The 18,935-nt window shown below is 39.1% G+C and overlaps 1 protein-coding gene across 4 annotated transcripts in view; it reads left to right on the top strand.

Moving 5' to 3' along the window:
- Positions 1-18,935, top strand: part of GLRA2 (glycine receptor alpha 2) — a 195,856-nt gene that overhangs the window by 34,662 nt on the left and 142,259 nt on the right. The window contains exons 2-4 of one of the 4 annotated variants that reach the window (XM_037822360.1): positions 10,525-10,592; positions 10,684-10,751; positions 18,534-18,757. In XM_037822360.1, the coding sequence (XP_037678288.1) occupies positions 10,749-10,751; positions 18,534-18,757 (227 nt within the window). In that variant the 5' untranslated portion in view covers positions 10,525-10,592; positions 10,684-10,748. The remainder of the gene's footprint in view (positions 1-10,524; positions 10,593-10,683; positions 10,752-18,533; positions 18,758-18,935) is intronic. The other 3 variants (XM_037822357.1, XM_037822358.1, XM_037822359.1) reach the window with 3 other exon arrangements.

An 18,935-nucleotide genomic window follows, 5' to 3' on the forward strand; every position in this document is an offset into this window, starting at 1 on the left:
TTAATGTGTGTGTGTGTGTGTGTGTGTGTGTGTGTGTGTGTGTGAACCTCACATTAAAAGATAACTTTCAAAAATGAAAAATAAGGTAAACTCCTGGCTCTCCATACAGATATAAAATGAACACGTGTTAAAGATTATTTAGCTCATTAATCAATGAGGGAACCAGAGAGAAGATAAAAACCATTTCAATGCCTCTTTGTTGCTCAGATGTGGCCCTCTCTCTCTAGCTAAGCCAATTTGAAAGGTGAAATCACTGCCCTCCCCCCTATGTGGGATCAGACACCCAGGGGAGTGAATCTCCCTGGCAACGTGGAATATGACTCCCGGGGAGGAATGTAGACCCAGCATCGTGGGATGAAGAACATCTTCTTGACCAAAAGGGGGAATTGAAAGGAAATGAAATAAGCTTCAGTGGCAGAGAGATTCCAAAACGAGCAGAGGTCACTCTGGTGGGCACTCTTACGCACAATATAGACAACCCTTTTTAGGTTCTAATGAATCGGGGTAGCTGGTGGTGGATACCTGAAACTATCAAACTACAACCCAGAACCCATGAATCTTGAAGACGATTGTATAAAAATGTAGCTTATGAGGGGTGACAATGGGATTGGGAAAGCCATAAGGACCACACTCCCCTTTGTCTAGTTTATGGATGAATGAGTAGAAAAATGGGGGAAGGAAACAAACAAACAAACAAACAGACAAAGGCACCCAGTGTTCTTTTTTACTTTAATTGCTCTTTTTCACTTTAATTATTATTCTTGTTATTTTTGTGTGTGTGCTAATGAAGGTGTCAGGGATTGATTTAGGTGATGAATGTACAACTATGTAATGGTACTGTGAACAATTGAATGTATGATTTGTTTTGTATGACTGCGTGGTATGTGAATATATCTCAATAAAATGAATATAAAAAAAACATTTCAAGAGAGAATCCAAAGAACAGACACATTTATGAGTAAATGGGGGTGAAACTAGCCTCTGTCACAGCAGGGGAGGGAAGTCCATCGAACCTCTACAGGTGAGGACAGGACAGAATATGCATGTCTATAAACAAGAGATATGTTGCATTGCTATCAGTTGTACAATTCACAGAGTTGTAAGTTAGCTCCCTTAGCATCACAGAGAACAAGAAGAGTATGTGCTATGGGCAATGCATACTTTTCCACTGAGGCACAATTTTTACCTGCACTTGTAATTGTTAGATTTAATAATGCAATCCTTCTTCAGTAAGGAGAGGATCAGATTTTTTTTTTCCAGAGCTTATTTATGTTCTTAAAATCCAGGTCTTTTTCTTAACACTGTCAGAGCAGGTGAGAGTAATAAAATGCAGGACACAGTGCTTGAGAAAAGTTCATCTGATCCTTAAATAAAGGGAAAATCTCAAGGTTTAGGAGGAAGATTCTTCTTTGATAAGGGAAGGATATGGTAATAGAAAAGAAATAGCTGACATTTTCACAAGCATTATCTCATTCAGTCCTCACAATGAACCTGAGAGTTAGGTGAAGAGAATTCTTTTTATATAAAGAATGAAACTAGAATCCAGGCTGACTATGCAGTCTACACAGAGTAACACAAATAGTGTATAGCAGAGCCAGGATTTTAACCAGTCTTTCTGGCTCCAAAGTTTACAATTGTTTTCCATTGTACCATGCTGTACTGGTGAGAGGTGATAATCAGGAAGGTGGGAAAAAGCTTTCCCGACCCCACCTCAAACAGGGCAACTTAGTAGTGGTTTCAACAGAACATGTTGCAATGCTTCTCATTGGCCACTGTCATGATTTTGTCATAATTTTCTCATTCTGTTGAGTGCTCTGCAGCAGAGACAGCAAACAGAATTCACTTTTGGTCTCCTAGGCTAGGATGAGATGATTGATTTAAATGACCCAGAAAAGAGTGGATCACTCTTTGAAGCTTAAGGGATGGAGAATGATTGATGGGATTAAAATGCCTTGTTCTGAAATGAAACAGAAAAGCACAGATCTCTTGGCATCCTAATGGCATTTCCTTACACAAAGAACTCACATTCTGAGCAACAGCCATGATTTAAATTTATATATATATATATTCAGTACTCTACTACATGTCAAGAGATACATTACAGTGAATCTGATGCAAACCATGCCCTGCCTAGAGAAGGTAAGACATGTATGAAGAAATTGACTATATACACCATGGGATGAGTTATGGGGATATGGAAGTTCCACGAAAGATGATATTTGGGTGAGAAGAAGCAGGGAGATATTGATGGAGTTGGTAGCATTTGAACTGGACTTTGAAGCATGAAGAGATTTGAACATGGAAGTCTATGTGTGTGGGAGACATCCACCAACTCCTTTATGATATCCCCAAACACAGCATCGTTTCTTCTTTAAAAATTACTAATGCAAAAAAACATCTATTTTCAATTTGTCAGGACATAACAGGTTGATAAACTTGCTATTCATTTTGCAATGTAGTAGAGAATTTGATTATCATGAGAGGAAGTCATCTTTAATTCTATTTTTGTTACTTCTTAAAATGAAAGGAAATGTCATTTGGGTTCATGAGAAAGTCTCGGGTTTCTTCCATTAAAAGCTAGTTCCAACTGGCATTTAAAATTGCCTTCTTTTAAGGCTAAATGGATCTTTATTTATTATCTTCTCCAATCCCAAGATAGCAAGAATTCCATGTTTTCCTGATGCTATTTCATTATAGCATAAATAGAAATATATATAGACTACACATACAAATTACTCCCAACCTGAAAGTTCCATTTATTCTCTGAGATCTTTAAAATAGGAAGTGTCTTTTTACCACAAGCAAAGGGCCCTGAATCTCCCAGAACATAAACTACTCACTTTAAGGTCACTATGATCCTGCAATGAACAAAAAAGCAGCAGTTCACTTGTATTAGAAAGAGGCTTAGCAAAAATGCCCTCTCTGTAATGCTTGGCTGGACACACACTTTTTGTTTACTCTGACATTTCTTACAGAATGACTCAAGGGCTTTTCAGCAAATTGTTTCTGACTTCTCTCAAATGCCTGGTTTTCTTATATTTAGCCCCACATTCACCATAAAATTGTAAAGGATGATTTAGTAGAAAACCATGTATATACCAGGCACATAATGAGTACTCAATAAAAATATTTGTTAATTTAATCAACGACCGAAGACTTGTAAGTTGGAAATACTCAGCATTCAATAAATCCCTGCAAAGAGGAGCCAAATTTAATTTCCTTATGAACAAACCCAATAAAACCAAGGGTGTAAATTCCATAATGCTGCTATGTTTTCACCCAAAGTATGTTTAAATATTTAAAAAAAACATTCTTTGTTGAAATACATGAGAAGGATGACATACTCAGAAATAATATGACAGAGAAATTTTAATACGGCACTGGCCTTTGTTTGGAGCTCATTTCATTATTACATAAAAGTTGATCCTTATTGAATAGCCTTTCCATCCATCCTGTCACTTTGGGCTCCTTTTTTTTAAATGTAGTGGTTCTTAACACACAGGGGTGATTTTTGCTCCCCAGGTGAGATCTGGCAATGCCTGGAGACATTTTTGGTTGTCGCAACTGGGAGGAGTGCTACTGGCATCTACTAGGAAGAGCCCAGGGATGCGGCTAAACATCCTACCATGCACAGAACAGCCCACCACCACAACAAAAAGAATGATCTGGCCCAAAATATCAATAATAAAGAGGCTGAGAAACCCTGTTTTAAATAAAGAAGCTACCAGTGATTACCAAACCAGTACTGAGTGTTTACACATAATTCCTGGAAGCAAGCAGTTATAAAAGGTGGTTGGGTCCTGCCAAGAAGTTCTGTACAGTTGAGAAAAAAACAAAGTGTATGGAGAGAAGAGAAAGGAAATTGGAGGAGATGGGCATCATTTCAGTAAAGATCGGCATAGAGGACATTACAAGACGCAAGTTGTAGTCTCAAGACTTCAGTTTCCTCTATACTAAAATGGGTTTGATGATGCACCCCTCCTGCACAGGTGTATTTTCACAAGCCAATGAACTTGTAATAATGACAGTGATACTATCATTACCATTATGAATAATGCAGGCACAATTTATCGTGCAACTGTTATGTGCCAGCCACTGTGGCATGTACTTTCCCTATATCATCACCAATTCTCACAATTACCATCAAGCAAGAATCATTTTTCTTACTCTACAGTAAAATCAACAGATTCAAATCTGTTTCAAGTCCACAGGAGGTGATACACAGAGCTAGTGTTAAAGATAAGACAGACTTGTGTTGCCATACTTTGTATATACCTTTGAGTACTACGACCCAAAGTCCTGGTTCTCAGGACAGTCCTGGTTTATGCCTGATGTTCTTGTGTAATTATCAATAATGCACCCTTTCATTCTTGAAAGTGATCCCCTAGTAGGAGACAGAGGCCCCTGTCTTAACCCTTCTCTTTCAACCATGGAGAAATCTACAGGATGCAACAAAAGAAACTTGCCAGCATTCCCTAGGTGCTCTGCCATGGACCTGAGCCACCTGCCATCTGTCCCTTCACTCATCTTTGTGCAGAGCAGTTGACACCTCATAGACATTAGTGGGCAGGGCTTAAAGAACCTGCCATTTGGTTCTTGATACTTAAGCTGCCTTAGGTGCTAATTAATTGCTTTGTCGGACAATTTCCCCATTTCCATCAAAATGGTTGGTCCAAAGCAAATGGTTTGCTGGGCTATCTCACTGGGCTGTGGGAAGAGGTAAACGTCCAGTTCATTTTCTTCTCTGAATATTTTGCCTTTGCATAGAGTGGTTGGCAGCCACCAAACTGAGACTGGAATAACCATTCTGACTATGTGTTGGGCAGAAGGAACAATGGTATAGAATTCATTTGTGATGACTTTTCAAGGTTAAAAAATCTTCCATCATCATTTCTCCATTGTTCCAGATTAAATGCCTCAACTCGCCCCTTACAAAGGGAGTGCCACCAAGAAAAGCCATTTCCTCCCCTTGCAATCTTCCCATCCTCCATGGCTCTCTTTGTCTCTTTCATGGGTATCAAAGTACCACACAACCCAGGAAGCCATCAAAAGAGACAGCGCTTCCCCATTCCCCAGTTCCCCGTGTTCAGACATCAAGGCTCTGACCCTTAACTCCACACCTTCTTGCCTTGCTGCTCCTGTGTGCTTTATCTCCCCCTTTATCTTTTGAGCTAATGGCAAGAAGCATTCTGCTAGATTAAATCTTCTCACTCCAAAGGAAATTTAATCTCTGTATACATCAAACACATATATTTAATATTCCATTTGCATCCAAGAGCCCCACACTAAAGCAATTCTGGTACTCACAAGACACATTAAATTATTTAAAAGGAAAAGATGCAAAATGAAAATGCCATTTTTATCGATTTTTGACAAGAGAGAAAAAAATAACATTTTCATCTTGGAACTCAAAGAGTCGCTCTGCTCTCAAGTACTCTTTCACTTTAAAATAATGTTGGCAAATAACTGAGGCAAAACTAACCAATAGTGACCAGTTGTCTTGGAGTTACACAGGATCCCCTCTTGCTTCCTGGTGCTTATTTTTAAATAGAATCCATCATGAAGTTTTTAAAAAATAATATTTGTTCCTAACTCTGAAAGCCTTGATCAGTACCAAACATATATATATATATATATATTTGTACATTACAATCATATTTTTTACAATCACTATGAAATACAGATAAAAGTTTCATTACTGTGGCAGAAATTATTAAAAAAATGGTTCCAGGTTTTGAATATGCAAGATACAGAAGGCTCTTACCATTGATGCATTTGTTATGAGCAATGCCCAAATTGTTTATATTAAATGCAATGACTGAGTCAAATATATCAAGTTTTGTCCACATGATAGGGTCTGGGCCATTTCAGTTCTATGCTGCCTTCTACTAGGTCTTGTGATAACATGATGCGCTGGCCCGGACTTGACAGTTTTCACCTGGGCCCACTCCAGTGTCCCCAAGGACATCATTTCTCATCCATCCTTTCTGCTAAAGTGGACTTTGTTCATGCCACAGAGCACAACATCAAACTCACTGTAGTTAGTCTGACAAACAACCCCTATATGCTCCTCCATGTCCATGACCAGCCCTTGCTTCCAGCCATGGAAAGACCATGGAATTCCAGAACAAATTTGCTTCTTCTCCAACCTCCTAGTCTAAGAGTCCAGAGCAGGCTTGGCAACCCACAGCTCGCAGGCCAAATCTGGTCCCCTGCCAATTTGTATAAATAAAGTTTCACTTGAACACAGCCACACTCATTTGTTTACATATTTTTTTCTCTACAAAGGCAGAACTGAATAGTTGTGATAGAGATCTTGAGGCCCCCACAGAATAAAATAGTTGCTATCTGGCTCTTTGTAGAAAAAATTTTGCTGACTCCTGGTATAGGGCACTGAGTTTTTTGAGAGAAATTTTCTTCTTTTTTAATCTCAACTGACTCATCCAGAAATGAATACGTCTGTTGAATAGCACCCCTGAATTCCATTTCTCTAGATGAGATGACCATCACTTGGATTGAGTCTTGGACCAGTAACTGAGAAAGGTTAAGCCAAACTTTACCGGTTCTTTCTTCCCCTTCCATTTCCTCTCCTTCCCAGGCATGCCCCCTGCAGCCCCACTAAGACATTTCTCTTTGGCAGAACACAGGGTTTTACAACAGCTCTGAGATGGTTTGTTTTTCCATCTTATTCATTGTTCTACTATTATCACCTAAGATATTTGGTGTTCAACAAGAATTTGCTAGTTGAATTAATGAATAATGTGCATCATTATTTCCAAAACTATCTTTTGTAGAATGCTTTCCATCTTGGAAATGTGCTCCAAGAAAAGGGGGGTTTATTTTAAAAAGTCTACTGTGGTCAAATAAATTTGGGAAATAATAACACACACTGTCTTCTCCCTCAGGAGCAGCATAATTCACATGGGTACATTAAAGGGGAAACCAACGTTAAAGAAACCTGCTTAACTTTATTCAACAGGGTTTTCCAAACTTGTTTGTCCTTAGAAGTTTTACTAATGGACTACAGTTAACATTTCAAAAGACATTCATGAAAGACTAAAACAAGGTAGGAGTGATCTTGATCTTGAAAGGGAGAAAAACCAGTCTGCAGCAACAGAAGCCCTGAGGATCTTGGTAAAGTACAGCCTCTGATCCTGCAGGTCTGGGGCGGGGTCTGGGAGTTTGCATCTCTAACAATCTCCCAGGTGGTGCTGGTGCTGCCATCCTCAGGCCACACTTTATGAAGCAAAGGATATAACCCTCAGAGGCACTAGCTGTCGTGATCCTGTTCTCGACTACAGTGATCCAAAAACGAAGATGTTGGCGGACAATAATAATTGGTCACTCTATTACCCTGCCTAAGTAGTATAATTGTAATTTTACATGGATTCCTAAGACCACTGCCTTACTCCAAAGACGTTACTCTGGGAAAATGATATATATCAACAAAGAGGATCAAGAAAGCATGTGGCTTATATTTTGTGCAGAGGGTGAGGGAGGGGAGCTGTTCTTTCAAATACATTTAAAATATTCTGAATCTATTTTCCACTTCCATTTGGATTTTAGTTGCATACTTGAGTTATGTCCAGACCTCTCTTTCTCATAAGAATAGGGCAAAAAAAGAAAGGGAGGGAGGGAGGGAGGGAAGAAGGAAGAAGGGAGGGAGGGAGGGAGGGAGAAATAGAGAGATAGGAAGGGAGAAGAGACTAATATGAAAGACTAGATATGCCTATATGATTTTTATTAGATTCTCATCCAGCTCACTTTGGAACGTCAGTGATTTGCCGATAAACCAATGAGATGAGGTTAACTGGTGTTAACTGTTTCTTTCTACAGTTCACAGAATACATTCATTCACTGGTGATCACATCTAAGAATATGTCTCGTTAATCAGAACATCTCAGCAGATGACCGAGCCAAAACACAGATGAAAGGGTGTGCTGGCACACATCAGGATAACTCTTAAAAGTGAAACATAAATTCTATCAATCAACCCAAAACCCCTGCAGGACTAGTCCCATATTTTAGGAGCTTCTATCATTAGGATAATTCTGTTGACCTCGGGCATTTTATTCCTGTGGCTAAGAAAAGGATCCCTAAAAGTGAGGCAATTGCTGCAGGCTTATAAACTCTATAGCCTTGCGCACATTAATTAACCTCCTCCGTGCCTCAGTTTCCACGTCTATAAAACAGGGGTCATGATAACACCTAATTTAATTATAGGGCTACTGAGGAATGAAATGAGTTAAGCCACTCACTAGCACACAGGGAGGCTTTTCATCTTATATCAGCTCTTATTATATGCATGAGCTAATTATCCCAGAAACTTAGAGACCAAAGGAAAAGCCTGTTACACTGGGGCCAGTGGGTCAGGAGGCAGAGAGGATGCCCTGTAATGCAGGCAGCACAGAAAGTTTAGGTTCTTGGAATCAGAATGATGAGATCTTGAGTCTCAGCTTTTCTAATTACTTGTGGTGTGACTTAGGCAAGCTAGTTAACCTCTCTAGCCCACACTTTCCTCATTTGTAAACATTTACTGAAGCAGTAAAAGAAGTCCTCTTTAAGGAGGATTATATTAATTTTTAAAATGCGCTTAGCACAGTGTTTCAATATGTGGTAGCTTAAAAATATTTTGATTTCCAGCAATATACTCACCTTGTTGATTACTGGGAAAGATAAAAACAAATATTTGATTGCATGACCCAGCCTTCTAAATGCTTCCAAGCTGGTTGGGGAGGGCAGACAAATAATGTACAATACCAGGTAACCTACACTAGACTTTTCAAATTCCTCCTGCTAAAATGACATTTCTATTTCTCCTGCTTCTTTCCCCTGTCACTCATCTTCTCTCTCTCTTGCATATAAGAATTCATGAAGGTTTTTCGTCCTGAATTGTACAATCTAAAAAGAAATATTTCATTGTGGAGAGGAAAAAGAAAGCAAACGCACACAATTTCTCATGACTTGCCTCTACCTTTTCAAATTTATGTCTTGTTAACAGAAAAATATATTTGTTAAAGAATAGAATTGCATGGCCAAGAAAGAGCAAGGGTCGTTTTTGCTTTTTGTTCTGTTGATTAACTGAGAGAGAAAAGCAAAATCAAGCAGAGTAGGAAGTGACCATGAAGAAGAACTCATCACTTGTGATGAGATGCCGACGTGCAGGGGGCGGGTGACCTAAAAAAACTTGGAGGATCTCAGAGGACACGGGCTGAAGTGTTTTGGAAATGTAGTGGTGTCTGTGATTCCGTGCCTACAACCATTCTTAAAGAATTGAACACAATTATTTTTTCACTAAGAACAGAAAAGTTAGTTAAGTTGAAAAGAAAGGCAGCATAAATATCTCTTTTACCCAAGCTCCTTGCATCTAGCTTGGGGACTTAAGTTTGCTACTTTAGCCTAAGTTTCGGTTCTTCATTATGAGAACCCAACATGGACTTGTAAAGTTTTAAAATGTGCTGTTCAAGGGTGCTGCCACAGCTTGTGTTTTCACTACCAGCCCCTGAAGGAGGCCTCAAGCCAAACTCCTCTTCATTCAGATCCCGCTGGCTTGTGGGTCCAGAGCCAACTGGGATGTAGCTTGCACCGGGTGCTGGGCCTTTGTCTAGTTAAGAGAGACAGATTTCCAAAGGAGAAAGTAATGAAAGAATAGATGGTCTGCAGCACTCTTTTTCTTATCTTGGAAAGCATTAGAGAAAACTCTACGAAGGCAAACAGTATATTCCCCCAGCAAAGCATGAAGTCAGAAATCATCACACAGGGATTTCCCTATTGAGGAAGGGAAAGGGGGAAAGAAGGCTGGGGTGGGGCTAGTCCCTGGGTCTCCAGGGAGAAGAGAAGGCTCTTACTTTGTTCAAAACACATCTAGGATTTAATATCCCTTACCTTATACCATATTTCCCAAGGCGACAATATGTTCATTAAGTGGCATTTCTGGTTGTGTTTATGTCTTTAAATAAGTTAATTTTTTTTGTTTCTCCATTTCTGTCCATCATTTTTCATCGGGGTCAGAGGACGTCGGGAAAGAATGGGGTAATTTCAGAGGTGTGAAGAGAATCAAAGTGGACCCACTTGATTTAAAGGGTGTTACACAAAGGGAGGTGGATATTCTGACCCATCCACAAGTCAAGAGGCTGCTTCATTTGACCCCAGGACCCAGGCTATTTCACTACCATGGGGTGCACACTGTTAAGGTTTTCAATGTTGATAACCCTAGGGGCACAAAAAGCCACCCCTCCCAGGCTATTTTAATAGCAATTTATAGCAATGGATTCACTTTCAGTAGTCTTCAGCTTATATTTTCCAAACCTCAAACTCTTCAGGTTGCTTAACTGATAGTTGCTTAACTGTCATTATCTGAAATACTAGTAAGATTGTAATCACTATGTACCTCTGGCTAAGACTTTTCTTTGCAATCTCACTATGGTTTTAATTTTATTCGCATCTCTAGCCATTTGCACAGATGTTGATGGAGCTGTATTTTTGCTTCAATGCCTATTGCAATATTCTTATTGCGTTCTGCAGGTCCTCCAGTAAACGTTACTTGCAATATTTTTATCAACAGTTTTGGATCGGTCACAGAAACCACCATGGTAAGTGCTACAATGCCACTGGCAAGAGAAAACCATGACTTGATTATGCCATGAACACAACCTGTCAAATTTTCTATTGTTCAACTTGCAGGGCCTCCTGTAAATGTTACCTGCAACATATTTATCAACAGCTTTGGGTCAATAGCAGAAACTACAATGGTGAGTGGGACTGAGCATTGAAGCCATCGTGTGAAGGAATGGGAAGAGGAAACAAAGAGCCCTATCATGTATTTGTGGGACATTTACTGAGTACCAATTTCCAACATCACTCACCCCTATGGAGCAAGTATTCATACTCTTTCATTTTGGAAAGTCATAAGTCAAGTGCTCATTACTTAAAATTCAATAATCCTTTATTCATTATGTTAGAGAAATTTTGGAAACAGTTGATGTTTAGTCAGTTTTAGATAGAATTATCAGTAATAAGTACAGCATCTAATTAAGGATATTTAAATATGAGCATTTCCAATGTTTCATAAATAAAAATTTCAAAGTTTGAGAGTTGTTTATTACAGCCAGTCTTTTACAGATGATGGAAGTTTAACATAGTCAAGCCACCCTATGATGCTATACTTAACATATATGCCAAGGGATTGGCCTATTATATCTATCTACACATACACACATGCATATATATACACAGACACATGTACATACGTAGGCATATGTATGATTTTGTTGACAATCGGAATCCCAAGTCCATAGCAATTACATCACATGCATGACTTTTCCATAAAATAGCATAAAACTAATTAAAAGCTCAGCAGAGTATATGCAAACAAGTTTCATGTAAGTGAAAAATATCTCAGATCCTATAAAACTCACTAAGAGTCCTTATAAATGTCACAGTGGTGGTGTTACCTGTGATACAGACTCTTAGTTCAGTAGTCTTACCCCACGCAGTACAAGGCTATAGTGTGGAGATTGAATTTTTGGTGAAATATTTTCTTGGTCCTCATATCATTTAAGTCCTAAGTCAATTGCCTGGTTCTCATTTGCATGACTATGTAAAGTGTACAGTCATACAAATGGATGAGATCAAAATAAAACAGAGTTGAGTTTGACTAAATGCCATGGTGGCTGATATCCTAGAAATACTCAAGAAGCAAAATAACGAGTCTAATGCCATTGAGAGGGAGAAAATAATATTCCCCGTGTTTTGGTGAATTTTTTCTTCTAGTTTATTAGGAGAGTGTTTAATAAATTACTGTACTTTGTGGTGTCCTCAATGCTAGAGAGAATTAATTTATCTTTTACCAACCCTTTTCACTGGCAAGATGAGATATAATGCAATTCTCTCATCCATTTTAATATTGCTCTGACCCAGCATTGTCCAGAAATGAGACTTCTGGGCTTTTCTGGGATGTGGTACATTAAGAATTTTACCCAAATAAGATCATTTTGATAGGGTTACTAAATGACTCATAAGAAAAGCTAAACGTGGAAAGAATAATCCAACTTTGGTCTTGGCATTCAGTTTCTGTCTCTTTCCCTCTTGGTTTTATCCTGCTAATGTAGGGGGGCAAAGCTTCCAGTAGCCCAGATCACTGTCACCAGCTTTACACGATGGCATTCAATGACAATATTTGCACGACCTAATGCTGATTGCATTAATTAGACTCCTAAGTGGCTTTGATTAAATCTCCTCATTGCATTTTACTCTCAATCAAAAATGTAAATGTGCATCTTTTCAGTGTTCATTAATGCAAGAAAAGGCTAAATATTTAAAGAGATGAAAACAGAAGCTGTGGATATCCTTGTTTTCCTCTGTCTATAACAGCTGCTGAAGATGTTTAATAAATGGGCTGCTTAGGTGCTTCCTGGCCACTTATTAAGATGTCCTTTGTCGTGTTTCCTATTAGAAAATTTGGAAATTGTTGCTCGAGTATGATATCGACAGCCTGTATTCTGCCATGTAAGAGAGATTGAACTGCATGGTCAGAAGAATGATGCGTGTTGTGCTTCTTTTCTTTTATTTTACATCTAAGCTTTTTAATTAATGAAAAATTTTATTGGCCTTTAAAAGTATTTGTCTTTTCTTAAATTATGGCTTTGGTGTGAAACAAAAAAAATATATATATACATATTTTGGAATTCTATCATGCTTAAGTCAAAGAATAAATCCTCTGTCACCTAGAATATGGAGAGGCAGACTTTTTCAATAAAGGGCCAGGCAGTAAGTATTTAAGGCTTTGAGGACCAGACAATCTGTGTTGCAACTGTTCAAGTCTGCCTTTTAATGGGAAAGCAGCCATAAACAATATGTAAATAAATGGGTGTGGCTGTGCTCCAAAAAACTTTATTTACAAAATAGGCAGGCAGGGGCTGGGGAAGGAGGGCAAATTTGGTCCACAGGCTATAGGTTGCCAATCCCTGATCTAAGGCATTAATACTTAAATGGACATTGTTCAGATGCACAGAACAAAGTGAGAACTGTCCTACTGTGGAAGGGTCTTCTCTGCCTAGGTCACAGGATTCTTCTAGCTGTGCTTGAGGTCCTGCCTGGGAGCCTACCAAATGCCCCTGCAGAATGTGACCTCACAGCCCAAGCTTCCTTCCCCCAAACTTTGAGTTTTCACTCTCCAGGAATTTACCCACACTTTCACAAAATGTTATGTGGAAAAATTGGTCAAGAAATTAAACAGAACCAGGGTTTTCCTTGAACTGTCTTTAGTATGAGTCAGAACATCAGCCCCTGAGCTTTTATGCACAGCGATGTGGTTGCTGAGGACACTAATTTTGTGCTATTTTCTGGGGATAGTAGTTTTTTGCTTCCTCTACAATTTCTGGAATGAATTTTTGCAAAGATTGCCTCAGAAGTCAGAAAAATGCAGTTGGGGTTTCTAAACATACTGATTTTCCTCTCTTCCCTCATCCCCCACTCTCATCGCCTGACCGGGATAGGATTATTGAAGGATTTGGTTTGGAGTGTTTGTTTCTAAAGAACTCAACATGACTTTTTTTTGGTGCTACCCAATATGTACCTCTTAGGGTTGATGGGACCCCACTAACTCATGGTTGCTACTGTCTGCCCACAATGTATCAGTTCACTTACAGACCCCACACCACCTCTCACTCCTTTGATATGTTAGTGTTGGAGATGTGCACTCACAGAACAGTATAGTTATGTTACTCTAAGGAATATTTTTATGGTTCATTATGATGATAGACATTATTTGAAAGTACACATTTTTGTACTTTAAGAAACAGGGATCCATTAACGGTCATTGCTAGTTGCCCCTGGGTTAAGAGTATCCAGTGGAACAAATTGTGTGTGATCCCAAAGACTTAGAAGACTAGTAAGGGATGTATGACGAGACAGGTTATATTCTGGTTTGGAAGGATCCGTTTACCATTTCCTTTTCTTTTTTTCACCCTTTTCTTTATCTGCTGATGGCATGTAAATTTACAGAATGGGAAACCCCCTCTTTCCTGATGTAGAAGCATAATATGGGGATATTAACAATGACTCTTAAGGTCAAGGATATAGCGTGGCCATCAGTCTGCAGCTTTCCCAAGGCTGAGCCATCGGGAAGTTGAGGAGGGATGCTTCCCACGCCCTTCCAAATGATGGCCTGGAAGTATGTGAGTGGGAAGTATGTGCTTTGGACCTGTGGGTGTTGGAATGCTACCCATGCCACAGCAGCAGAGCCTGACCCCCTCCTCATTTAACACATGGACGGGCAAGCAGAAAGAGTATGATTCCAGCACCCCCAAGTTCTGCCCCAAAAGGTAAATTCCATATGCTCTGCTGGTTGCTGCTGTAGGGGAAAGAGTTGTTTTACCTCCCATCTGAAATCACATATCTGGGGAACTCAGGTAAAAGGTAGGCAGCCCCCCATGAGAATGTGGGCTTGGCTGTAACTGTGAAAGGACACTATGGGCTCCCTTCATTCTACAGCTGCATCAACAATTCATAAAGAGTCGGTAACTTATCTGGGATAGCAGGTAGCCTCATTTCTTATTCTTGATCTTTTAAGGAAGGACAAGAATCTACCACAAGCCTGGCATTTGTGTTAAACTGATATACAAGAAGACCTTGGTCTCTAAATTAGCAACGGAATGTTACAGTCTGACTTCACCATAAAGCAACCATCCCCAGAATTTCAAACTCAAGGCTAGCTTTCCATGTTAAAGGCTAGCACAGACTCAAGATGATGTAAACATTACTGCAGTATAGCCAGAGGTAAAGCCAAAGTGCCACAGAGGGACAGTGGGGAATCAACCGAGCATATCCTTGTCTTTCATAATGGCATAATGTAATTGGATTGAAAAAGGCATATATATATGTGTGTATATATATCTATCTATCTATCTATCTATCTATCTATATATATATAGAATAAGAGGGTAATGGTACAGTGTGTGAGATAAGTGGCAGTTTATCTGCACAAATGTTGGACAAAATACACTAGAAACATAAACAATCTTTATGGAGTAGGAACAGCATTATAAAGTATCAGAGAAAGTAAAACATTAAAAATTCTAAATTTGATATAAAATAATAATAATCTGGAATGTAGGTACTTGCATTACCTGTGGTTAATAATATAATAAAGACTATGACAAACATAGCTTTGGGAAAAAAAAGACATGTGTGTATATATGTGTGTATGTATGTATACATCTATGCATATACACACACATTTAAGTATATTTCATTTGAACTTAACCATTACCTAATCCAATACTCAGACAGTCAATAATAGGGAAGCAAATTTTAGTACAAGGAAATGTGTTATTTATTCGCAATAGAATCTGTTCCTGGAGACAGAAGGCAGCGTAAAAGAAAATTCATTCTGCATTTAAGCATAGCTCTCAATATTTACTCCCCCTTTAATATTTCATTAAACCTAGAATCAAAAAGAAAGACAAAGAAATAATACAGAACAAAATAACTATCCTCCTGGGGTTTGGAATATCATGAGAGAATAGACCGATCTGTAAATAAACAGAGACAATACATAGATAAATCACAAGTGCCAATTTTACCCTGCATTGAAAATGATAGTGAACTGAAAGAATTACAGAGGCACGACTCCAGAAAAATCTTTATTTGGGGGGATGGGGAGAGACTATCTACTTCTTTAGATCTGTAGGCGCCCTTTTCTACTCTTAAAGACTCTAGAGGTTGCTATTGATTTCAGAATAATGTATATCATCATTAAAAAACTGTGGACACATTTTTAATTCCTATATATTATAAAGAACAAATACATATAACCAAAAACTCGAACAAAAGTCTCATTTCATATAATTGCTGTCATGGTAGTATAAAATATATTTTCTCCTCTAAGTTCTCTACTTATCTTTGCTTATAAATAAGAGGCTTAATTTGATTTAAATTAACTTAGACATTTAATGACTCTATGTGATAAGATAGACTTAGTGTTCTTTTTAAAGGTCTAATATTGGGAGAATATTTCACTATTTTCTATATATGAAATTCCAAACAGAAAATCAAGGAACGCTGGAGAAGAACAGCCATTGGAAAGACTTTTTTAAAAAGATGCATATTAGCTGTGAACATCTATAATTGAGACGTTTTTCTTAAAGGTCAATTTTTTCATACTGTATATCACTAATGTAGTATTCTCGAGGGTGTCTCAGTACACATCGTTAAATCCTTCTCAGGCTCAAGGGAGGATCCCAACGATGCCCTCTTGGTGATTTAGCTGCCCAAATGCTCCCCATCTGGCTTCTCATGACCACTACCAACCCATGATTACTTGGCAGGAGGCCCTCTCCAAACTCCCAATGGTCTAAGATATTTGATTCATTTACCTCTCTTTTTCCAGCTGTCATTACTTCCCCTACTTAGAGTTTCTCTATCTCTGGAATTGGCTAAGGGATGGGATCCCCTTCCCTTCTACTTCCTGTTGAATCAAGCACAGAGATCCCACCCAAGTAATTTCGTTAAGGATAACTGGTTGTCACTCTCAGGAAATAAAGGGGTTGGGGGAGAGATGGACATTAAACACTTGAAAGGCAGCATCTCTGTTCCAGGAGACCCAAATCTCAAAGTTGGTGTATCCACTGTATATTTGTATGGAAACTGGATTATATTTCAAACAGCCCTTCCTTTAACTTTTCCATAAATCACACATTCCCACTCTTTACTCACACAAAACTCCAAAGCTTCCAGTAAATTAGGTTCCTATTGAGACAGTGACCTTGTAATCTCTCTCCAGTAACAAACCTCTAATCCCTTTGGACAACTCCAGAAATGTATGATGGTAGAACTTTGAGGTTCTGCCATCGCCTTGGTCCGCTCACTGGGGAAGCCAGTGGGCAAACAGGATGGGACAGAAGTCTGGCTGGGCCCACAACAGTTCTCTCTGGAGTCTAAGAATTTTCTTTGCAGACCTGAAATAATTCCAAGTAAATGCCAGCTGATACATTTTCCAAGTCAGAAAGTTCATATGCTATACAATGGAGAACCTTAAGATTATTTTCTTTTAATATCACAGCCTTCTCAAATGAGGAGGGTTTTGATAACTGATTTTCAATAGTTGGTAAATCCTTGATTATTAGCCTTCATTAGGCCTACATTGGGCACCCTCCCCAAGAATTTCAATCTTCAAAATGCTCTATGAACCTGGCCATCAGGATGACTGCATTTGAAATAGACTTGTGGGAATTTGAATAATTTAGTATGTAGTAGAAGTAACTGGATTTAAAGCTCTTTTCCATACATCCTGATCTTCACAACTTAGTGGGTTTTTTTTTTTCTTTTGGCCTTGAGAGAATTAATCAAATTCCTGAGGTACCTGGTAGAGTTGATTAACCATCCCAGTCCCAGTTTGCTTGGGACTGAGGGGGTCCTCTGGATGTGGGACTTTCAGGGCTAAGTCTTGGAAATGTCCCAGGCAAACCAGGACAAGTTGGTCACCATTAAAGTAAGGTAAATAATTGCCTAAAATCTAGGTGCCAAAGATGTGGAGATGGAGCAAATGAGGGTGAAAAAGATAAAGGAAAATGAGTAAGAATGAATGAGGATTTATCACTTTAAATGACCATGTGTGGACAACTAGTAGCTCTAAGCCCTGGTCCTACTTGACTGGGAAATAATATTGTGGCCTCTGTTAGGGTCCAGATTATCAAGCAAAGCAACAGTTCTGCGAACCTGAATACCTGAGTGTACGTCTCCAGGAGAGCAGTCACTAACCCAAGCGGGATCATTAGCAGAGAAGGAAATTCCCAGACCACATAGAAACATCAGGGGTGTACATGAGGCTCCCACAAGGGAGGAACACCTTGTCAGAAGGAGTTCAGATTAAGAAAACATGAAAAAGATCTCTGATTGATGAAGTGTCAAATCAGCATGTGTAGACAAAACTCATTCACAGAAATGATACAATATTTAATTTCAAAATTAAGCGATGAGGGAATTACTTTGTCAACACGAAGCATCTTAGTATTTCTGTTGATGAACTTTAAGAATATTGCTGTATCATGTCACAGCTTTATAATTAAGATCTCCACTCCCCAAATTACACAGTGGTTTCCTTCTGCCCAGAGTCTTTGAGCAGAATGAGATGAGAGATCATGTCATTTCTGATTTGGAAAATGAATCAGTTTGATTTGACAATCTGTCTTCGCAGACTGACTTCTCAACTGATTGTTACCTTTTACTACAGCAAAATCAGCTTGAGTTAGTGTTATCTGGTCCCAGGATGACTAGTTTAAACATAAAGGAAATTCAACCACATCAACCTGTTGCATTAGTGTGCTGGTTTGGTCGTGTCTTCTTTCTTTCTTCCCTCTCTATCCCCACTCCAAATAGAACTGAGTGGTTTATTTTGACCAAGGTAGACACAGCCTGGTTTACTCAGACACCAACACTGGACCAAATCAGGGAGAAGGGTGAGGGAGAAATGCAGATGGGCCTCTTATGCCAGCATGGGTGATAAGTAACTCTTGTGCATGGCGTTTCTGTAGGACTACCGAGTGAACATTTTTTTGAGACAACAGTGGAATGATTCGCGACTGGCATACAGTGAGTACCCTGATGATTCCCTGGACTTGGACCCATCTATGCTGGACTCCATTTGGAAACCAGACTTGTTCTTTGCCAACGAGAAGGGTGCCAACTTCCACGATGTCACCACCGACAACAAATTGCTGCGGATTTCCAAAAATGGCAAAGTGCTCTACAGTATCAGGTAAGCCTCCACTGGCTGCCCCTGCTCACATCTCCATTTCCCTGCTTGACTGGAGATGCCTGATCCCACAGGGGAGAATATAAATGAATATTTGACTTTGCAGTCTCTTGTTTATCATTTGAATCTTAAAATGAGTAGAGAGGGCCAAAGTTCCCATGGACTCAGAAGTGTGATTCTC

This window comes from Choloepus didactylus, chromosome X, assembly GCF_015220235.1.
Source record: "Choloepus didactylus isolate mChoDid1 chromosome X, mChoDid1.pri, whole genome shotgun sequence".
Classification (NCBI taxonomy): domain Eukaryota; kingdom Metazoa; phylum Chordata; class Mammalia; order Pilosa; family Megalonychidae; genus Choloepus; species Choloepus didactylus.